The 25,158-nt window shown below is 32.2% G+C and overlaps 3 protein-coding genes and 1 pseudogene across 15 annotated transcripts in view; 3 read left to right on the forward strand and 1 right to left on the reverse strand.

The window, feature by feature from the left end:
- The window catches only part of LOC148613864 (uncharacterized), a 135,317-nt gene that overhangs the window by 39,986 nt on the left and 70,173 nt on the right, over positions 1–25,158 (reverse strand). For both annotated transcript variants that reach the window (XM_088587507.1, XM_088587508.1), the window contains one exon: positions 20,638–20,807. In XM_088587507.1, the coding sequence (XP_088443633.1) occupies positions 20,638–20,807 (170 nt within the window). The remainder of the gene's footprint in view (positions 1–20,637; positions 20,808–25,158) is intronic.
- The window catches only part of LOC148613865 (uncharacterized), a 66,539-nt gene that overhangs the window by 10,650 nt on the left and 30,731 nt on the right, over positions 1–25,158 (forward strand). For 9 of the 12 annotated variants that reach the window (XR_015923484.1, XR_015923490.1, XR_015923483.1 and 6 more), the window contains one exon: positions 18,986–19,353. The gene's annotated coding sequence lies outside the window, so the exon portion shown is untranslated. Of the gene's footprint in view, positions 1–5,052; positions 5,705–12,950; positions 13,140–16,499; positions 16,908–18,985; positions 19,354–25,158 lie in introns of those variants that run through there. The other 3 variants (XR_015923486.1, XR_015923487.1, XR_015923485.1) reach the window with 3 other exon arrangements.
- Positions 1,999–3,896, forward strand: LOC148613866 (zinc finger protein 862-like). The gene has a single exon (XM_088587516.1). The coding sequence runs from the start codon at positions 2,559–2,561 to the stop codon at positions 3,210–3,212; it is 654 nt and encodes a 217-aa protein (XP_088443642.1). The 5' UTR covers positions 1,999–2,558; the 3' UTR covers positions 3,213–3,896.
- On the forward strand, positions 6,573–9,768 carry LOC148613867 (uncharacterized; annotated as a pseudogene).

Consider the following 25,158-nt stretch of genomic DNA (forward strand, 5'->3'; position numbering starts at 1 on the left):
AGATCGGCTTTTAATTAGATTGACATGCACATGTATTTTGTGCAAACAAATACTGAAATTTCTTAATGTCATTTTCAATTCATATCTTTGTTCATGCTTACATGAATCTTTCTACATTTACTAAATGCACACCAAAACATGCTTTCCCTTAAATATTTCAATTTAATCCCAATGCATGTAGAATTAACATGTCCTTTTTTATCCATACTTTATCCCATAATATCATATGTACCTACATTATTTAATAATATGCTAGTTAATTTGACCTGGTTAATACTTTACATTTTTAAACAAGAGAATTAAAACCTGATTTTTATAACATAGCCTCTTTTTAACTAATGTACAATACTCAACTGATTATGAATAAGACAAGAATTTGAATATAAGTGAAATTTGAGGAAAAAGTTTTATGACAAAACATAAAGAATTCATAGAAGACATCTTAGGTATGAAGAATTTGAATCTAGGAAAATGAAAATGAATGCAAGTATAATTTTTCTCAAAAGTTTTCTTTCATATATAATATTCAAGATTTACACATGGTCATAATCCCCATATATATGAAGAATGAAGTGGCTTTAATCAATTACTTCCGCAAATGTTAAGTTCAAGAATTCTTCTCCAAGAGCCTAATCTAAAAATTAGATTTTTTTTTCAACATGGAACACATACATGTGTAACGAAAAAAAAAAAAAAAAGAAGTTCTGGTAAGCTGTATTTGTTATGAAATTTTCTAAGTCCAAGGGTCATATTTCAGGCAAACATGCATAAACAGATCATTAAAATATGAAAACTAATTTTAAAAGTAACCTTCAAACTTTAATGGTTAACTAGAAAATTGGGAAATGTAGTGGAAAGGTTTCATTAACAAGACACAGTAATAGTATACAGTCAAACCTTGATGTGTCGAACTCGGATTACTCGAAATCTCAGATAACTCGTACTAATTACGAAGTCGCAGCAAAACTCCCTTTACTGAATGCTCCAATACAATTTAACCTCGGATGACTTGAACTAGGATGAATCGAAACCTCAAAAAACTTCAGGTAATCAATCAGTCCCCTCAATAGGACTTTGAGGTTAATTAACCCTGATGTCTCAAAGTCAACTAATTAGTTGGAAAACTGATTGCTTAATTACAAACCATGATCAAATTGTGTTTTAACTCAACATTTTTGTATGGTCCCTTTGACTTCGACTTAACGAGGTTCGACTGTACTTTTTTTGTAATATTCACTTTTAGAAATATAGTAACATATAAAACCAAAAGTACCACACACTGTGTGATGAGGCTTAGAGCATGAAAACCACAAGCCATAATATCATGTCAGCCCATAGATATCTATACAGTGGTTAAAACATACTGATATAAACTTGTGTCGAAATTGGGAACCTGCGGGACTGCATTTGGATTCACAAACAGAAACAGAAAGCAATTCCATTTAGGCAGTCAGAAAACCTATTCGCTTGATTTTGTAAGAAAATAAAATGACACAAAATGTATATATGAATAGAACATGGATCAGGAAACAGTCAAAACTGCCAGACATTGACCGGAATTTTAAGCAAATGTCTGACAGTCATTTACCTCAAACGGTCAAAAAAAAAAATTGTCAGTCATGTATAGAAATGTCCTTTTGGTCCATAACGAAGAAACAAGGAATGTAGTTGTTGCGAGTGTTAATTGTCATTTTAGTTATAATTTTTTAGTTATTTTTGCATAATGGTTGACATTTATCGAGACATGGCTTGTATAGCATCTGTTCAAAACTGAAATTAATGTTTGCCCACGAATTAACACCAGTCCACAGTCGTCTGGGTTATAGTAGTAGACAGCGACTAAGCTTGGGATGGTTACAATGAAAAGGTCTGAAGTCCTAAAGTGTAGAATTAACAATAATCATGGGTCATCTGCCATAAAATATACACCTAGTGTGTAGTGCGCATGATGGCCTCATTAGATCTGTAAAATCTGTTATAAGATAATCTCTAGATGGATGATACAATAGCAAAGAATAAAACAAATATATTTTATCCAAATGTGTCCTAACAGTTTTATCGAGTGTTACCGGTAGATGTATATCAAACTAAAAATATCTATCTACGTTCACATGTAAGAATTTTAATATTTAATAACAGTCTTAAAACATTCATTCTGAATCAGATTTTATTTCCTTTATTTTAACAGTATTCAATAGTAAAATTACTAGTCCTACACAGACTTAAGAAGCCATACCGAATTTGAGTAATTTACATTGATGGCCAATAAAATTAACATGTCACATTCGTAGTGTGAAGCCATAGTCTCAAAAATCATCCAATGAAATAAATGGGCATGAAAAGGAAAAACAAACCCTCCTATCCAATAAAATATGGTCTTGCCTTATAAATAAAAATAAATATATGTTGATTTCATATCTAACAAAATTTCCAAAATGAAAAAGAGAAAGGTGGATTAGAAAGACAAGAACCAACCACCAGCTAAAAGTGCCAGGTCCTTCAACACCAAATGGCTCAAGACGTTCATATGCCTGACTTTTGATAGTTCCAGAAATGTCATGTTTTGCACCACTTGCCAGATACATAAGCAAAAGAATGGCTTTGTCCACCCAGGGTCCAGCAACTTCAGAAAGCCCAGCCTAGTAGACCATGCCAACACAAAAGAACATTTACAAGCCATCAACTTAGAATCAGCTGCCAAAGATAAAAAGCTACCTATAGACAAGTTTGAGTCTTTGAATAAATTGTCACAGCTGACTGGTGCTCCAATAACAGCCAGCATGTATCAAGAGGATACAGCTTGTTCTGAATTTATTCATATCATATCCACACAACTTGAGCAGACAGTTCTACAAGACCTGAAAGAGAGTCCAGCATTTGGTATTATGACAGATGAGTCTACAGACATGTCAACCCAGAAACATCTGATTCTGTATGTCAGCTACTTGAAAGATGCTAAACTCCAGATTACCTACTCAAATTTAATCCACTTGAGTGTCTGTGACGGTATAGCCATCACCAGCCAAATAATAGCTTACTTCAAGTCAAACAATGTTGACCTGTCGAAGATGTACGGTATGGGGTCAGATGGAGCAGCAGTCATGATTGGCAAGCATTCTGGTGTGTCACAGCTACTTAGACTGCAGCCCCCTGATGGTAGAAATGCACAGTGTGGCCAATCGACTAGCATTAGCCTGTACAGACCCTTGTAATGAGATTCCTGATATTAAGTTTGCAGAAAGTATCATCAAGACAGTCTACACCTACTTCAAGAGATCGCCTACACATCTTGCTGAACTTCATGCATGGCAGACAATTTTGGATGATCCCCTGGCTTAATCCTGCTAATTGACTCAATGGAAATGGGGGATATGTCATAGAATCACCAAAAAAATCATTGCCCTTTTTGAAAACCTCTTTCAGAAATATCAAATTTAGGACATAGATGAAGTGAATACCTGATACATGTATCTATTGCTGTGATTCTATGGTATGAATACTTTATAAAAATCATTATGTATCATTTACCTTTTATTTGGTCATCACAAGTCCATTGTATTGGGGAAAAGCTGTGTATTTGTAGTGTATAATTTTTTTTAAGTAGGGTATCAGTATTCAATGGTTGGGACACTTTTTCACACTTACACTATTGACAAATCATTATAAAACTTGAAATCTTGAATTATAAAAATAATTGGAATGAAATCAAATGGATCTCAACCTGCAATTATAGAATCAATTAGACTTTTTTTATCCACAAAAAGAAGTTTGTTTTATTTGCATTAGGTGTTTTGATTTTCTTTTGTCGATCAATTTTTAGATTTTCATGTCTCTCTTTCCTAAAACTTAGACATGACAAAAATCACATCAATCATATTTAACTTCACATAAACCAAATATACTGAAGACCTATAATATGTCTTAACTGCACAACAGTCATGTAAAAAGTAGGGATTGAGATAGAACAAAAGAGTTTTCCTTCCAGAAGTGTAAATATTGAGCATGCTGAGATCAACTACTTTGCAGTTAGCATAATTAGCATGAAAGGGTCTACTAATCATAACATGTGGCAAGGTAGATACTATTTAGTTTTAGGATTAAAATAATCACAGTAAGTCCATGAAAGATCATAAAATTTAATGTTTTGTAAAAAAAAGACTTAGTAGCTCAGAAGGGCACTTGACAAGATTCTTAACAGTATCAACAAGGTATCAATTTAAAAACTTTAAAATCTTGCAAGATTATTGCAAGCCCTCTCCTAAACAAGTTTAACTCCATAGCATAATTCAATGAACTGTGGTATTTTATTCCACCTGTAAGAGCAAATAAATGGTAATCTCTAACTTTAAGTAAATGTACCAGACTTGTCACATTAGATAAATAGTCCAGTCATAACTAAATGCATACAGTAATAACACTATCAAGAAATTGATCCCTGAGAAAAATGAAGGCATGACCAAAGCTGCTAAACAGTATGGTGCAGAAATTACAATGAACAACCCACTATTGAGAGAGACTTCATATTACTTTAAATCAGATAAACCATTATTGTGTTACATAATTAAATTTCCCTCTTGAAGATACAAAAATAACAGGAAGAAATAAAATGGATCTCTACCAGCAATTACATAATCAATTAGCCATTTTTTATCCACAATAAGAAGCAATTTAGTTTATTATCACACAATATAATATCAGAATTAACACTTTTCTAATTAGGTATTACAATAACATTATTGACCATCTTCAGCGTACAACTTTGCTGTTTTGTAAATTGTTAAGTGAATACCAGGTGATAGAGGTTAATTCTTCATCAAGAAAAAATATCAGTTATTCCTTGAATACAACTATTGCAAACTTTATTCCTTGGATACAATTATTGCGAATTTTTTACAATTCTCAGCTGCCCAGGTAATCTTATAAAGTTTCTTCCTTTGTGGACAAAAAAAGAGAGCAAAATCAATAGTTGTCATTCTTCCAACAATACTTCAGTGTTCTAGGATTCCTATTTCCCATTACGCGGGGCAAGTGAAAATTGGGTCAGGAAAAGTTAGGTACTTTGTTACACTTTCCTGTGGCAAGTTGAAAACTTCATATGCTGTAAGGATTTGTTCTGTTAGGAAAGCAGTCATTGACTGTGGGAAAGTTGATTTTATATGGATTTTTCCTGAGGAAACCTTAATTTCTGAAAAATCCTAGAACACTGTACTTACCCCTCAAATTTAAGGTTCATACACACAAAGAAAATAACGTCTACACAAACAAAAATTTCTATATTTTTCTCAGCTGCTGTCCAACAGAAATGCCCTCTTTAATATACAAGGTTAAATTAGTATAGATGGCCCATTCTCAGGTCAGATTCTTAACTAGCTGAACAGAAGGTGTTGAATATTAACATATATAGAAATTGACTATATTTTCCTACAATATTAATATGCTTCACAATAATGCATGTTTCATTTTTTAAAGACAGAATGAAACAATTTGGACATTTGCCATGTGGAGAAATAAAGACACTATAAACATTTTTTGGACATTAGCCAAGCCAGAAAATGATCCACCCATTCAATACCTCTTATATAAATTATGTGTCCAAAACCTGTCTTCAGCATACTTGTACTACTTGTCCACTCTGAGTCATCATAGGGAAAACTATACATCTGGACCATTTTTTATCAGATATACTGAAACCTACCTTAAACAAGTTAGCAACATTTCTTAATCTTTAGAACAAAACGCATGATTATTATACATCATTTTTGATATAATATTAACTTCAAATTCACTTATGGAATCAAAGGCAATTTAATTAATTAAATTTAAGTTTATATGATAATAAGCTATGCACGTGGTTACTGATTTCTTAACATATTGTCATGCTGTAATCTGTGACGTAGAGGTAGATGATTGGTGGTTATTTTTAGTTCGCTTGGGTAGAAGTTCAATCGTATTTGCAAGAGAGGTTAAATTTATATGTTTTGAAATTGAAACTACTGTGAATCGTTACTTAACCAAGAAAACTGTTTCTGGAAGTTTTATGTGATATTCATAAATATGTGACCGTATTTTTACGTTTCCAATCAGTGTAATTCCGGGAAAGTTCATAAATACTAACCAGTGTCTGCACTTAACAAACTATATGGCTCAGTATTTCAACAATTGCTTATAGTACATTATTTTGGATTGTTTCAAGAGGAAATTGTTTTTAAAGCTTCCTAGAAATGTTCGACCAATCCACGTGCGCAATGTACGATTAGTAATATTTTACATTTGGAAATCTTATGTTATATTTTTGCAATCAACATGAGACCACTTCGGAACAATTCGAGGATCAATTATGACCCTGAACTACCAAAAAATTGGATTTTAAAAAAAAGAAGGGAAGAACTAACAGTTAAAAACATTTCATTCCCTTCTAATCTCCGAAGAATGGGACTTGTACGTTTATTAAGAAGAAGTATTACGCAACATAGTTCAGTTGGGACAGCCGAGTCAACTAAGCATGCGCTTCCTATTAGTCAATCCCATAATGCCTCAGACAACAAAAATGGCCACGACCAGTGAGACAAAGCATTAACGGACATTGTTACTTTGTTTGACAAACACGATTCAGTCTGCAACAAAACATGTCTTCGTTAACAATGAGATTAAACAGTTTGGCATCGGCAGCACCAGTTGTCACACATCAGACAGCTATGCCTGAAGTTATACAACCAACTGCAGTGGTAGCGGACTCTCAGTCTCACAATATTTCCAGTGTAGAGCCAAACTTCACTTTAAACACTGCATGGAAAGCTTTTAAGAGCAATGCACGCACCATTTCACCTGTCACTTCAGCAGGAAGTGAAGAGCAGGCTAGGCAGAATATGGTTCGAACATCAAGAGGTTTTTCAGCAGAATCCCTCCCATTTGTTGAATCAGTGGCACCACAAAAGCGCTAAAACATAATAGCAGGTAGGGACATAAACCTCGCAACTCTTCTTGTCCCATACTACACAGGAACAGGTACATGTATATATGAATCTTCCAGGAATTAGATCTGTATGAAAGGGACATAGTTAGCATGGCCACACAATATCCAGGTCCCTTCTTCTACGAATACCACAAAAAATTTTCCATGGATGCAGCATCACATTTAAGATTATAGATTGGTCCATCAGGAACAACACTTTATTTTGTAACATTTTTGCAAACGCTAAACCAAAAACTTGTTCCATATGTGGTAGTACCTTTCATTCTTCAGTATATTGCAACATGATGGCGAACTCGGGGTATCAAAGAGGGGGTAACTGTCAACGTTTTGAGGACACAGATACTTACAGTAGGGAGATAATACAGCATTTAGGGAGAGAGATATGCAACAACTTCAATGGTGCTAAAGGATGCATAGCTCTCTGGTGCCGTTTCCTCCACATTTGTCTTATGTGCAAAGGTGACCATCCTTGCTCACATTGTCCAACTCTTTCAAAAAACGAGGTAGTTGGGTCCCAGAAAATGGGGACCCTACTTTCAAAAGAAGAACTAATTTCTAAGAATAGGTATTTTAGTTGATACACCAATTTTTGTTAAACAATTGGAGTTAGAACTGACAAATTATTAGATTAAATTAAAGTCGAAAAGGGATATTTATCAGGGCCATTTGAGACAATCCCCTTTTCAACCTATCGAATTAATCCTTTAGGAATTGCTGTAGGCAAATACAGTGGCAAAAAGAGACTCATTGTTGATTTATCAGCTCCACACAATGATAGTGATAATCCTAGTTTGAATGAGCTGATAGACAAAGAAGAATTTTCGCTGCAATATGTTGATTATTGATGATGCAATTAAAATTACTAAGAAATTAGGACCTGGTGTGTTATAAATGAAAACAGACATCACTGATGCTTTCAAAATTATTCCATTAGCACCGGAAATGTGACCTTTCCACTGTGTTCAATGGGACAAAAAATTTTATTACTTTACAAAATTAGTGTTTGGCAGTCGGTCGAGCCCAAAGATTTTCGATACTCTGTCAACAGCTCTGTGCTGGATAGCCAAAAACAATTACAATATACCTAATATTCTTCATTTATTAGACGACTTTTTAGTTATTGTTCCTAGTGATGCCAATGCTCATTATATTATGGAAACATTCCTGTCAGTTTTTTACTAATTTGGGTATACCTCTTTCAACTAAGAAAACTGAAGGGCCCATTACTATTTTAGAGTATCTAGGAATTATATTAGATTCAGAAAAAATGGAAGCACGTTTAGCTTTGGAGAAAGTTAAACATATCCAGGAGATCATTGAAAAATTAGTTAAGAGAAAATCACAAAACGTGAATTACTCAGCCTTCTTGGTCATCTGAATTTTGCGAGACGAGTTATAGTACCAGGGAGATCCTTTGTTTCTCACCTAATTAAGTTTTCGACTACAGTTAAGGAGTTATCTCACCAAGTGCATATTCATAATTGTCAATCGGATTTTATGTAGGGGGTACTTTCTTAAAATTTCACGTTTGATAAGTCTTGTTCAGGTATAACTTATGTAGAACATAAGCACAAAGATTAGATAATTGTATTTTGTATTAGTTGTTTAGTTTTTAGTAAATGTAGGCAAGGGTATATATGACAACTGGATGCCTCGACCACATAATTATCTCGTTCATGTATGTCAGATCTCACATAACTCACAGCTGGATGCGCTCGATCCCAGTTATGAGGGAGAACACAACTGGATGCTTCGACCCCAGTTTTTTTTCCTCATGTTTATTAAAGTTACATTGTATGAATCCTAAGCCAGAAGCTTCGACTCTGGTTTTCCTTATATTACTAGGTAATTGGTTAATAAAATAGGGTTTGTTTAAACATGTAAAAAATTAGGATTGACAAGACTTAGGAGAAATTCATAACTATGAATAGATTAACTGTATCCTATAATAAGGAATCCTGTTTGAATCATTGAGGATATTTTAATATTTTTTGTCACTTATTGTAAAAATGTTCTTAACCTATAACATGAAACAATTAAGTTGTATTTAGCTGGTGTGCGCTTTTTATTATTTGCGTTACAACCATGTTGACCCTTTGTATGCTACTGATAGATTGTCGTATATTTTAAGAGGGATCAAGAAATCTCAATCCAATCAAGCTAGTGATTGCCAATTACTATAACTATCTTGAAACAATTATGTTCAGTTTTGAAAAAGGTTTATTTTCTCCCCTTGTCAGTGCTATGTTAGAAGCAGCTTTCACAATGGCCTTTTGTGGTTTTCTTAGATGTGGTGAATTCACACAAAAAAGTCAAACTTCACATTTCTTGAGAGTTAATGACATACAACTAGTATCAAGTCTAAGGTATAAGATATTTTTAAGGTTTTTTTTAAAGTTGATCCCTTTAACAAAGGAGTATCAGTGGATTTATTTGAAAATGAAGGGTTACAGCCAGTTAAAATAATGACAAATTACTTGAAATTATGCAATGTTTTGACAACAGATTGTAAGGCACCATTGCTTATTGAAAGTGATTATGATCCAAAACCTTTGTCAAGAACAACTTTTTTATCCCACTTAAAAGAACTGTTTTGTCATCTGGGATTTGATAACACAGGCTATTCTGGGCATTCTTTCAGAATTGGGGCTGCAACTTCTGCAGCAGCAGCAGGGGTGGAGCATCATATCGTTCAATCTTTAGGTCGATGGAATTCTAATTGTTATTTACGATATATAAGAATTGACCAAAAGATTGTGAAAATGGCTCAAAATGATATGTGCTTGGATTGGTAAAAGAAGTATGTACTGTATGTTACAAGTTATTGAAAAGTTAATGTTATTGTACAAATAAAGGTACACATAAACTTTTACTTTATTTTTGTCTTATCCATTATAACAATTTCTGGGGGGCTTCAATCATACATTTTTTGTTGGTTTTAGAAGGTTTAAATGTATTTCTTTCATTTGGCCTAGTATAATTTCAAGAAATTATTTTCCCCCAATATATTTTTATGTAGGGGATACTTTCTGAAAGTTTCATTTTTGAAAAGTCTTGTTCAGATATAATGTAGGTAGAACATAAGCACAAAGATTAGATAATTGGATTTTGTATTAGTTGTTTAGTTTTTAGTAAATGTAGGCAAGGGTATATGTGACAACTGGATGCCTCGACCCCAGTTTTTCACATGTAATTTTCTCGTCATGTATGTCAGATCTAACATAAACTCACAACTGGATGCACTCGACCCCAGTTATGAGGGAGAACACAACTGGATGCTTATATGTGAAAACTGGATGCTTCGACCCCAGTTTTTCACATAATTTTCTCATTCATGTACATGTATGTCAGATCTAACATAACTCACAACTGGATGCGCTCGACCCCAGTTATGAGGGAGAACACAACTGGATGCTTGACCCCAGTTTTTTTCCTCATGTTTATTAAAGTTACATTGTATGAATCCTAAGTCAGAAGCTTCGACCCTGGTTTTCCTTATATTACTAGGTAATTGGTTAATAAAATAGGGTTTGTTTAATCATGTAAAAATTAGGATTGTACAAGACTTCATATGGGTAGCCCCCAAGAAACCAAACTTTTAATATGAACAGGTTTTGATGTTATATTTTATATATGTACATGTATATGCATGTTGTTTTTAAGAAGACTAATGTATTATAATTTTGGATAAGATTGTAATTTTGTTAATGTAGAGACTTATAGTTAGTGTGTTTATTCTTGTTCTTTATTTTGTTTATGTGTTCATTAAAATTATCACATATTGATAGTAGTTTAATTTGTAAGGTACTCAACTGATATGCTTAAAAAATTACTTGCGTCAGTTTTTGACAAAATGCTCAAATGATAGTCTTTCACCACTCCCCTTTTTTTATTTCTGGAAACCCCTCTCTATTTTCATTCATCTGTAGTAAAGCATTACCACTACTTTTTATAGTTTATATTTACATTATCAGTTCCAATATACACATCTTGTACCCATTTTTGCGGATGAGATAAAAACATATTTATAAAAAGTTAAACAAGAAATTTAAAACAAAAAAGGGGGGTCCTAAATTCTAGAAAACAGGTTTTATTAAACATCCATGGATCCACTGGTATTTTAAAATTAATGTATCACCTTTTATGTACTGTATACAAATGTACATTTATGAACATGTTTGAGATCAAACAAGTCTTACTGCTCCAACTAAACTTCAGAATTGTTTCAATTTGAGTCAACCCAAAATAGAGTTGGAATCTATTTGATCTACTTCAGTTATGCATTGATTGGGAAAACCTTAAAACTTGATATGAATATTTTCCCTTGCACAAGAAGACAACAATATATACAATTATATGCCACTGTATTATATGATCGCCACTTTTTTTGGGGTCGTTGAGGTCATATAATTTTTCCTTATGATGAAAAAGTCACATACAACCCTTACCTTTATAGTGATTGAAGATCTTGGTTACTTAAGTGTAGTATCTTTAACAAAAACAAAATGTTCATAGTTCACATCTAAAATTTTGTCAAATTTACTTTTTAGTTACTTATCATTCTAATATGACGTGCTTCAAAGCTCTTAGACCACAGCTATGGTAAAAAAAAAAGTGAAAAAAAAACATGACCAACATTTTGTGCAACTCATAGGCTGCATCTATTAAAAAATATGAAGAAACTAATCCTTACAGAATAGAATATTTAACCCCTTGCTATCACTCTGGGTAAAACAATGCAACATAAATGATAAAATGGAGTTTCCATGATTTACTTCTGTGGTAAAGTGAAGATTTGAAAAAAAATGTTAGCATTAGAACACCCAATAATATTCTTTTATTTAATGGAGTTGGTAGTGATCCTTGCAGTCAAAGCAAGAAAGACAATTTCTGCTGTTAAATAGAAAGTATTTATATTGTAAGAAAATTTGATTACACCTGCTGGTGCTAACCCTAGAAAATTTCACAATCAATTCAAATCTTGATCATCCATGCATCAAGCTTACACTCAACAAATTATCAATCTGTGTAATATGATCTTGTTACATGGATCTTGTATTTTAATTATTTAATCAGATATCATAACATATTGAAATAGGCATTCTAAGTCTTGTTTAAGTTTCAGTTTCCCTTCTGGAATTTTCGATGTAGAACATATTGAAGTCTGAAGACAGATCAGCATTTTATTGTTCAATTTTGGGAAATGGAAATGCTGCAATCACAAAGCAAAATCTTCTATTTAATGCTTTTCTTAACATTTTTATTGTGGAGAACTAGATATTTGTCATTTTTTATCAGTATTTTTATACAAACAAAATTTTTGCTTTTAATATTGAACCCATTGATGTATTAATGACCAATCTCCATGCATTTAAATGGTAGACAAGGATCCATTCTCATATAATCAAGGGGTCACATGACGAGACTTACATACTCTATGATGATAGCAACTGTTTTATTATTGTACTATATTTGCTTTACCATCATTTAAATATTGCCTTTCCAGATTTCGTACTATTAAAAATGTTCTACAGTCTTTAAAACATTTTTATCCACTTTTTACATACATTGTCTTTATAAAACGTGTAAACACAACAGTTAGCCGGAGATTTGAGTTTAACACTCAATATGCAACCTTCGCATACAAAAGGAAGTAATCAATTGTCATTGTATCAGAACTTTCTTGTGAACAGAAATGAAGGGACGTTTAATAAACTTCTCAATATTTTCAAAGATATGCTAAATAATAAAATTCAGATTATCACATCTAAAACACAATAACTTGTCCATTTTGTCTGTAGAAATTATCTCAATTAACTTCTAAGGAACATTTCTTTGGATGTTTGTTTTTCAACAATTCTTGTTTACTATGATCAATTATTGCATTTGTGACAACAAATATTTATATAACGATAATACTTGAGTGTCATGTATTGATTAAATAACAAGACTTTAATTGCTAAAATTAGTATTTAAAAATTACATTCTGACACATAAACTGTATTTATATGGACTTTTCCACACACTTTGTTATTCGTACCACTTTACACCCATGTAGAAGTTTCTACTGTAACTGTACAATATTTATTTGGGATTTATAAAAACTAGCACTGTGCTTGGAGATAAGCACTTACAATCACCTAATCAAAGGGCAAGTGAAATTTTGGTAGGGACAGTTTTTTTTTTCAGTTTCCATTTGGGAAGTAGAATACAAGAATTTCTTAGAGGATTTGTGAATGTAATTGATTACACTTGTGGGAATCTAAAATTTTCAAATACACCAAGTATGTTTATAGCAGAAAACTTGACAAATACATGTAGTATGATAAGGTGGGTACAGTTTTAGTGCAGGGGTACCATCAACTGAATTAAAGAATTTAGGAGGCATATGCTCGACACACTTTCCCTTAGATCAACAACTGACATGCTTCTGAATTTTACTACTACATGTACAATGTATATGGGGAAACTTTCATTGATATACATGTACATTGTTTATACACATACAATGCATATGCAAAACTTCTGTTCACTTCAATTGATTGATCTGTACAATGGCATGGTTATACCATTGAACCAAAAATCATATACAGTTGCAATCACTTCTAACCTCTCTTCGATCCTGTCAGGGTTTGCTGTCATAGAACAGTTCTAATCTGTCAGGAACTGTCCAGACCCATGACACCCCTTGTCAGACTCTGTCAGGACTTGAGGCAATCTCTGTCATAAACTGTCCTGGATCCTGACACCGCTCTGTCTACTTAGAACAGTTTCTATTACTGAAGAGTTTCTAACGAGAACAGTTCCTGACAGATCCTGGCAGATCCTGATAGATTATAATACAACTCTTCTGAATTATGTCATTTAGAACTGTTTTGGTTCACCAGAAGACACATATTTTATTGTAGTCGTAAAGTTAACCGAATTTCACTTTATCTGAGACAGAGGATCGTAAATTAACGAGAAGGCGGGACATCATATGTAAAAATTGCCAAGATTTTAGAAACAAATTTGCTCCACGGATAGACACCCAATGCGTTCTCATGTCCATGGCCATTCCAGATTCGTTATTTCGAAAATTGCGAGGAACTTGTTCGTGTGATGGTGTTAAGATTTTTTGCTACTTCGTCGAGCGCTGTCTTTCCTAATTTCCGCCACTGTTTATATGTACTATGAGAGTCGCAAAGGGAAGACATTATAACTTCCGCGTTTGCAGTGTACATGCATGTGACTGGGCTTATATAAATATTTGAAGTAAAACGACAATTTTAATCTGAATTGCTATTTCTAAATCACCACACACAGACATGATCTTCTATTTTGATCAGTTTTCATTTTTTTAATCAAACTTCCTGTTCTAAATGAGTCATACAGAATACAGATTTAGTGTCAGGAACTGTCCAGGGGTCTGACAGTTTAGAACACCTTTTCATACTTCTTTGTCTCGACCCAGAACAGTTTCTGTCAGGATCTGTCAGGGAATAGGACAAAGTGTCATGACCCAGAACAGCCTCCATCAGACCCTGTCAGGACCTGTCAGGATTTCTGTTCAAACTGCTGTCATAGAACAGTTTTCCTGACAGGTTCTGACAGATTTTAAGAGAGGTTAGAAGTGATTGCGTCTATAAAGGTGTTAGCTCCAAAAAATTTAGAATTTATAGGTGAAGGTAAGTAAGCAAAGTTAAGCCATAAAATTCATAAAATTTTGAATAGAAATTCTAGTCATCTAGGTTTTCATATAACCTGGGCAGATGGCCACTTCAATAGATATTTGCTTAGATACAAACCCAACTTTTAACATGTAGTGGTTATCTGCATGACCACCCTTTAACTGGAAACCTTTGTTGCATATCCTCCTACAAGTTTTAACATGCCTTAAGCCAGTATGTTTATGGTGGATTATGCAAGAGTAGCCTCATCGCAGAGGTCAAAAGATAATTTTAATTTAGGTACAGTCTAAATCTTAATTTTAAGAAATTCTGTGAGATTAAACGTTTACAAGCTGTCTGAAATCAAAAGAGATATGTGAACATGTCAGAATCTGTAACAAGTATGCATGACTCTTCATCTGTTAGCTGAATATACCTGCTGACCCAAAACACAATACCATAACTCTTTTCTGTAGATTGTATCAATTTCAAGTATGGTATTCAATTCATATATTTTCTTAAAAGGGTCTCTAATTTAAACATATTTTGTTTCTAACAGATACAGATCACTATATATTGACAGTTACTAATTGACCTACTTTTACAAAATACATGTAACTTTTTTTGTGTAGCAAGGCCTTTATACATGTATTTTAGGGATAATTAATGAGGAGAAAATTTAGATAAGTATCTAATTTATCCCTTTAATTTAAAAAATGAATAGTTTTTAGAATTCTAGAGGGCCAGTTGACAAACTTTTTTCATTGACTCAGGTCCTATTTGTAATAAAAGATAACTTAAGTAGCTGTCTATGTAAGAATCATGCAAAATCTGAAAAATGTGATACACCCCAAAAAAGGCTATATATTTTTATTTTTGTAATTAAGTTGTCTTATGGGTCTATACTATGAAATGTGTAATTATTCATTCAAATCTGCCTGCTCTTAGGAGATAATCATCATTGAAAATTCAGTAGCTTCTATTGTATTTGAGTGTCATTTACAGAGTTATCTCCTTTAATTTTGGAATCTACAATGCATTCTATATATTTTTTATCTCCTAAGAGCATGGGCTATATGAAACACCACATGTTAATTTCTGTTTACTATGACATTTCAAACAAAATATCAAAAATAAAAATATGTAGGCTTTTCACCCATGAATCACATTTTGCATGATCCTTAGCTGGAGCGCTACTTAAGTTTTGTTGAACATAGTAAACAAGTTGTATTATAGAAGCTTATTGAAAGTAAGAAATGAAGGTTTTTATAACCAGTTATAACCAGTTCCATGTAAAAAAAGGTATTTGTAGACTTATTAAAAGTGCATGTTCAAGAATTAAGTCCAATAATCAACAAATAAAGAAAAGTGACCATCTTTGAAAAGGTCAAATAAATGACATCAGCTGTGACAAAAATCTTATTTTGAATTTTATACATTTATGACAAGGTGACTAATAACCACATGTATTCACATATTACATACATTCTCTTTCCATAAGCACACTACTTTCCCAACATCAATTTTATCATAAAAACAAATTAATTGTCACTCTTTTTAATTGACCAAAGAACAAACATGCAAAGGTACGAATGAAATAATTCATCACATTACTACATTTACAGCCATGGTAGGAAACTCACTCAAATTCTAGCCAGTCCTGAATAAAATATTTTTTTTCAATATATGGCTATATTAATGTTTGTTTAAACTAGCCAGTCCTGCCAAAAAATAGTCAGTCAGGCTAATATTTCCAACTCCTGTCATCACATCACATTATGCCAACGTACCTAAAATGCAATTTAGCATATGTGTAAAAAGTTCATGTTTTGCTATGTGAAACCCCCAAACAGATTTGGGTCAAAATCTGAAATAGTACTTTAGTAGGTGCACAATGGGAATATTTAATAAAGGTTAATTCAATTCCATTCTGTAGTGTGGCAGGAGTAACAAATAAGAGATGGGTCCTCCCTCTGTGTAACAGAGGGACTGACAGAAGGACAGACATCCATTTCACTATACCAACACTATGCAAAGTGGGGGCCATCCTAGCAAATTATCCAATGTCTCAAATTACAAAGGTAAAATCATAAACTGTCATTGTTGCTTCAGGGAGTAGAACTATAAACACCTTGATAAAGAGTTGACACTAACTTTGGGAAATATGTTTTTCATGAAAATGTGAATATAATATACAAATGTACAAAGACGTGGTATATAAACAATTTAACACTAGTTAAAACTGGATAGATTATTCTTGAGGAAGAAACAAATTTAAGCTTAAGGTTAGTGAGTCTTTAAACTTCTCGTGTGATAAACAAAATCTTGTGGTTAGTACAAGACATTTTTTAATCTTATTTTTTACCAAGTTGCTCATTTTTTGTACGTGTTTTACTTTTTTTTAATTTTGTGTAATGATATTTTGTGTAATGACATTTTGTGTAAAAATCTTGTAACAACTTATTTTTATTGTAGATATCCATACAAATTCATTCATTTTTAGGCCAAAACAAAATCATAACTGTTTTGCATGAATAATCAAAACACAAGCATTTCTTTTCATGCAAATATAGTACCTTTGTCAATGATTATTTGTATCAGAACAAAAAATTCAATTGAGAGAATCTAAATTGTGTGAGTTTACAAATAAAAATTAGTCATTACATGTAAACTTTGGACACTTGTATCAAGTTTTCTGCCGGCCACAATCATCTTTTATTTAACTTCCTAAGGTGAGATGTTCCTCTTAGGTATACAAGAAAAAAATTACTGTTTGATGGAATAAGAATCGTTCTAAACCTTTACTACATGTCAGTAACAGTATATCAGCACCATGAAAACTGATTTATTCAACGGGTCGTAGTTTTCCTTTCCTTGTTTGTCTACCTTGGACTTGACTTTTTATGAGCAATTCGGCGGGTGTTTCTAGAAAAGCAGAGGACGCTTACCCTACCGGTGCACCTGGTCCATGCTCCCAGTTTTTAGTGGAGTCCGAGTTGCTCATTTACTTTTGTTACTTTGTATGTATGATTTTAGTTACTTCATGTTCTTTATTGTGTATGTCTGTTTTCCATGTCTGGTCTTTGTCCCTGGATTACATTCTTTTGATTACCACTATAACTTTGGTTCCTTCGATTACTCTTTCTATTTCATAGGGGGATAAAAACTTACGAAATATATATTTAAATGGTAGTTTATAAGAGACTACTTTTCATTTCATTTGAAATGACTAATTATGGTGTGGTTATCCAATTTAATTCATATCTAATCTTTAACTCATCCTTTAGAAATTTTATATCAGAATAAAAGATCACATTGATGACCCATTTTAAGGTTTTCTTTACAAAGTTATATACAAAGCAAAGTTCTAATGTTCTCAGTGAATATAGTATTGTCTATTCAAACATTTCATTACTATATAAATATTTACATGAATCAAATAACAAACATGTACAGTGTACCTGCTACTGTTACTATTACAAAAAAATAGTCATTTTATATCATTCTAAGGCCAAAAAAAAATATGTGGTATGTGTGTGTTTACTGTCACATGGGTCAGCAGGTTTTTTTTTTTTTTTTTTTTTTTTTTTTGATTGGGGGAGGGGGGTTGTAGTTTCTTGACTAATAAGCTTCGTAGAGAGAAACAGAAGACAGTGTAATGGTGCACATGCTTGTCTATCTGCTAGTTTTCTTTTGCTGGCACTGTAGGACGCCATTGTTGTTTAATATGAAAAATACCGGTACCAGTGATGGAAAAAGCAAGAATTTCCAGATTTTCAGATAATTGCCGATAAAAAAAGTTAGGGTCGGCCGGTTGACTGTAAACACAGATATTATTTTTTCGCCTAAAACTGCTTTCCCCCTAAGATACCAAATTTTCATATAAGGGTAATACTAGATTCAATCAAGTGTGTAAATACATGTTATATTTTCAATTTCCTCTCAGTATAGATTATGAATGATGTAATTAAAATCTTTGTTAGAACTCCAATCAAGTAAATGCAGATATGATGAGAGATTTAGAATAATTTCTTGTCAATTTACTGTTTAAAAACTTTTGATGATAACTGGATACTAATGTCTGTGACTCTTTATGAATCAAACAAAACATGTAATCATCTGACACAGATCAATAACGCTGAAATAACTGAGACAAATAATGACATTTAAAAACCCAAATTACTTAATAATGTTCAATAAACCACAGATTACCTGCATTCATTCACTATAAAGGATGCATATTATAGTTATAGTAGATCATTTAATCAACAGCTTGAGAAGTGGTAACATCATTTTCATGCTTAACATTGTGGCTTTTAATTTCATTGTACAAAGATTATCTAGTAATTTTTTATTGCTTCAGGAAATAAAGCTTACATCAACATGATAAAGAGCATGACATATACTATTCACATTGCAATGGAAGAGGGAGGTTTAGCACACAGTTAAATCTGGATACAACCCATCATTCGTTTAAAATGCCTGTACCAGGTCACGATCATTGTGGTACCAGAATCTCTGAGGCTGTGAAAGTGTAATATCTTTTTGGCCAGATTTTGGATTTGACATGATTATGGATCGGATTACCGTTCGGTAATTTTGTTGCTACCCTTATTGGACAAGACACCTTCCATGAAGTATGAGAATATTTACAACAGTTTACTAATGTGTTGTTGTGTAAATATCTGAATTGGATTAGTTATTCTAAAGGAAGTAATTCAAACATGAAAGGTAAGTGTGTCTTAAATACTTCTCAATCTAAGAATCAGGCAAAATGTGTATGAGGTGTGGCACATGAAGAGAAAATACAAAGAGATTTTACTGCACGATCAAAGTATTAATACCTAATAACATCAAGAAATTATTAATTACTTTCAAAGTGTTAAGTTTGCTTTTTTAACCTACTGATAGATCAAATTTAGTTGAAATGCACTATGGAAAAATATCGGAAATATTCCTGAACTTTTTCCTTATATACACAGTCAATAAATATTTATGTAACCAATGCTTCAGGTTAATTTAAATAGGTTTTCAGATGTTTTCTAAATGTATTTGAATATGTGGGAGGCAAAAAAAGACCTAACTGAGAAAAGAGATGTGCCACTTTTTGCCTGATTCTTACACAGAATGGTACTTAAATACTGATTTTTTTTTACAATTGAACTTTCTCCGGACAAGTCAGCATATAGCTGACCCACCCTGTTGTCTTCTGAAGAATTGCCTTGTTTAAAGCTATTTTAACTTGCTATGACCAACATTGATGTATTAATAAGCCTTAAAAGATTAGTGATTCACAAAACAGAATGGTCATATGGTACATGTATGCCTTACCAAGAACCCATCAAGAAAGGGGAAATGCACATGATGTGTTAATCAAGACGATACAATTTTGCATGTACAATGTATCAATTAAATTCATTGTAAATTAAGATATATAAGTTTAATGTAAAAAATAGACACTATAGTAGTAAAATTGAAGTGATGACTTAGGTGTAAAAAGTAAAGTCAGGAGATGAATATATTCCCAATTATCTAAGGAAAGTTAAAGGTATAAACTTTATAATTTGTTCTTCCCATTAAGGAAGTAGTTAATAAAGGGACAATATTAAATGAAGTTACTTAGGTTTGATACAATGGACAATAGGTAGGGCCCAAGAAAAAAGTAATGACCTTTGTGAGGCTGTAATGGTATAATTAAAACTAATCCATAGAAGTCAGTGTTGGCTGCAGTGTATTAAGAATAAAATCATATTATTGACTGGGTAAATTCAGCAAAATTTCCTTTAAAAAAGGTCTTTCTGGTTTTTTTTTCTTTGAATATCAACTGTTATACTGATTTCAATAATTCAAATAAACATGTCAAATTAGTTCAAGGTTTTCTATGATGGTTAAAACACTTTAAGACCGTGCTTATGGTTGGTTAAGCTTAGCTCTGTGAACAATGAACATATGACACCCTGAGCTCACTTATCTGTGACACCGACATTTTTTTAAACCTAAAATAAACAAACTTACCGCCTCCTGATGTTTCTGCTGGACAATATTGACAAATTTTTCCCCCTGGTTCTGTCTTAGGAAAGCACATTTTGGAAACCAGCGAGCATGCTCTACCCAGGGGTCATCTCCAGCCTCCCAATTCCTCAAGCCTCCTCCACAGAAGAAACATCTTGTATAATCCCCATAGCCTAAAAATGATATTCACCACTACATTCCACATTTCAACTTGAGATGTATTTTCACTAGCTGCTGAAACTCTCATAGCTTAAATTTGAAATTTCCTTGTAAATTAACTAATATGAAGATTGTTTTTACACTCATTATTTCTTTAGGGCTTCCACATGATTCCTCTTGACTAGAAATGGTTTTCTTTTTTTTCATGAGGTAAGACAGTTCACTTGTTAAACCAAAAAAAGGAGATGTTCCCTTATTCAGAGAAATACATTCCAGTCTTCTAGAAGACTCATACAACTCCATTAGAATCATTTTGCACAAAAAAAAACCCAAAAAAACATTCAAATTCATCTATAATGCACAAATTCGCATTTTTCATTTTCATTCCATACATCAAAATATCAAGGTATTCCATGATTCTTAATTTTGCAATGAAGAATCATTGTTATATCCTATTAAAAAAAATCCAGCACTTTTGTTATTAAAATGCCAAATCCAGATTCAATGAGATGTTGCATGTACCCGAACTAAAATTTCCTGTGATGCACATATGGATCTAATAATCCCAGATCCTAAATTCTTCAAATAGTAAATGCACTATTTATGGAAATTGACTTTCAATTTTCAATTTCACTAATTGCTGACCTAATTTTTACTTTCTGAAAATCATACTCCACTCACTCTCAACTGCTTCTGAACACATATTAATCATCTAGTTCCAGTTTGATGTTTCCAACTGATGGCTTTTTTATGCAAAGTTAAATCACAATTTTATGAGATTGAATATAAACCGACTTCAATTTTCCCTATAACTGACCTAATTATAATTTTCTGTAAATCCCACTTAACATGCATAATGAAACTAAACCTAAATTGCCTCAGCAACATCAATATATCAATATACTATAATTATCAGATTGAAAGGTGAAATTCATGCAATAATGCAAATAGCTAAATCACAGCTCTGTAGAATGCAGGTGCATTAATTCAAAAATAATACATAACAAAAACAGTTTCTAAGCACTTTTCTACTCTGCTCCAAAGTCGCACAATTTTCAGGCTCACATTCCAATTAATTACCTTTCCTTTGCAAGTTCAATCTTGAACAACTAAAACCCCCATTTTGCTGCACAAATCAGCTGGAAATCATGTGTATTTTAGATATAAGATATCATTATACACATAGGTAAACAAATTTTATCTAATACTAAGAATCAATTGACCTGTAAAATGTATACCAAAATAGACCAAGGTCATATCAAGTTAAAGGACATTTAAATGTGACTTTGACATAATTGTACTCCAATATAAAAAACAAGTACTATCTTTAAAAAAAAGATGGCCGTCATAGTCAAGTTTGTTCTTTTTACTTCTTATTTTCTACATTTCATTCAGGAAATAACACATGGTACACAATTTTAATTCTTGATACAGTTTTTTTCAAACACTAAGTTATCAGTTTTTGGCCAATCGGGAAACAAAATTTGCGATCAGGTGACTTGTGTTTCCATGATAAAGAATCTTTAAGGTCAAAAGGGTAAAAGGCGAAACTGCGAAGGTGAAATAACATGAAGTAACCAAAGTAAGAAAAGCATGAAAAATGATGATAAATATTTACAGAAAAGTAAGGCCTTCAGGGAAAAATTTCTACCAATTGATCTTTTACATTACAGAGAATGTATAAGGACCCCCTGGAAACCACCTGCCAAAATTTTAATTTTAACAGACATGTAACCACTGCTGAAGCATGACTGAGTGCTATATGCCCAAGTCCATAGACAAATATGACATGCTTCAAAGCTCTTTAGACCACTGCCATGGTAAAAAAGTGATTAACACAAGACCAACATTTTATGCAACATATAGGCTGTGTCTAATTAAAAATATGAAGAAACTGGTCCTATAAGTATAGAAATAAACATTTTATTGTTGTTTTACCACAGGCTGGCCATTTATGCTGTTATTTAACAAAGCGACATTAAAACAATGAGCAAATGGAATTACTGTTTTTATATGTTAAACAAATTAACTCTAAAAAAATATTATAAATATAACAATCTAACACTCGATAAAGTTTCATCAATATCCAACTAGTAATACAAATTAATGAGGTGCAAACAAGTCTAAGGTGAACAGTCATTTGATCTTATATAAAAGTTGTCAAATTAATATCCATATAAAAAGTATATATTTCACCATACAGAATATAACACTGTATGAAGTTTCATTAAAATCCTGCATTCAATTTAGGTGAAGTTGTGAAGAAAATAGTATCCATACAAGTGATTATCAAACCATGAAACTCAAACAGATCAGAAGATTTTAAAATTATAGTCAAAAGTTCAGAACTCCGACTAGATATTTGTTAAATCAACATTTATTTTCTGTTGTATTTTTTACATTCAGATTGATAATTTTCCTTTTACCTGTGCAATTGCACCAACAGAAGTCAGTTGCCCATGAAGTTTAAATTTGCTTTGTTCTACTCTTTTGTTAATGGTGTGTTCCTTAATAATAACAACAACCTTCCACCGTAAGCTGACTTTATGAAATTCATTTTGCTTATACATGTACATGCATTTCATGTAAGCTCTGCTACCAAATAACCTTAATAGAACTATAGCCATTATCTTTAATCATTCTATTCATCCCCTGTGCTCATAGACACTAGCCTTATTTTCGAGAATTGTAAAAATTTACTCAGGCTAGTTGAAATTCAGAGAAACATTGTTTGGTCATAAATCACAAATAGATAAATATGCTATATGGGCTTAGTGGCTGTAAAAGTTTTTGGCACAGACTGATTCTTCATATAATTACTCTTACAATACTTTGTATTGTTTTAATTTGTACCTGTTTAAACACCAAAGCTGACCAATAAATCACGAAAAATAACAAGGTGTGGCCTAGACAGGTTCAACTATCTACTACAAAATGTAGTAATTCAAGTCCGACATCGCCTGAATATAGCTGAAATATTGCTGCTCGGGCGTTAAACCCCAATAATCAATCAATCAAGTAAGACTGATTAATTTTGCCATTCCATCATTTAATTTATTGGCTGAATGCAACAGCTTAAAAGTAGGTTTAAATTTAATAAAATTAACAGGTTCCAGTCTTTTGATACATAAAACATTTCGTTTTGTTTATTTGGCCTTGATCTTGCCATTTGTTTAGGAACTTTCCTAAATTCTTTTGACAATTGCCTGGAGTTTATAAACTTTAAACATTCAGTATTAAACAAATGATAATAATCTGATTTATAATTTTGCACTTTTGTTTTCTACTATGTTATAATAATGTACAATATAGTAACTTAATGGTATAATACAGGCATTTAAAAAACTATTCAACTTATTCTAAAAGTGATAACATTATTTAGTATCTTTATTAATGTTCATGAGTTCCAGCAAACCTAAGGAAGGATATATCACCTGAAGTCTCAAGATTTGTGGTTGTATAAAATGAACACAAAGTCATAATTTGAACAAAACTTTAATATCTAAATAAACATGTGTAAACAACAACCTTTAAAATCCTTAGTAAAAACTTAAGGGACAGTGAAATATTTGGCAATTATAAACTATTTACTCTTCTTAAAGTGATATAATCAGTATCTTTACATATCTCTTGAATTCCAACAAAACATAAATCATGTGATAATTTGAGGTTGTTTAAAATCAATATCTAAATTCATAATGTTATCTAAACTTATCTATAATGAACCTTTAACAGCCAAAATTTTAAATCCTAAATATAAAAAGTACACAATTTCAGAAACAATAAATGTCAAAATGGTTGAAATACAATACATAAATATTACTATCAGTATTTTATGGCAGATATTAACAAGAAGTAATTTTTTTTTTAATGAGTGAAATAGATATTTAAAGATGTTTTACATGGCAGGCTTTTACCCATCTTTTAATGGATTTACTTCAATTCTGTTCTTTTATTATTTCAATTAAGGCATTTAAATATTCACAAAACTTTATACCAGCACACATGTACCAGCATGTGCATGTAGCTGACTGTACAAACCTTTAAACCAACTGTAAGTCTTAATTTTTTTTTCTCATTTGAATCTGATTTTGATTTACACATACTGCTAGTACACCAAGACAATGTAAACAGATGACTGACAGAGACTTTTACCTGTCCTGTGTCAATTTGTAGCTTACCTGAATGGAACTCGTATTGCAATTTCAACATTTGTATTAATCAAAAATAAAGGAAGTAGCATTTCAGTTAAGGTCAACATTTGATAAAAATGTATTGATACGGTCAGTGAGTTCTTTGATTGATCAAATACACGTAGCTTGTCACTGCATTCTTCTATTATATTATACCCTCACTCTACAATTG

Source organism: Perna viridis, chromosome 6 (assembly GCF_037379345.1).
Source record: "Perna viridis isolate PV_CMFRI_1.1 ecotype Kerala chromosome 6, ASM3737934v1, whole genome shotgun sequence".
NCBI classification, from domain to species: domain Eukaryota; kingdom Metazoa; phylum Mollusca; class Bivalvia; order Mytilida; family Mytilidae; genus Perna; species Perna viridis.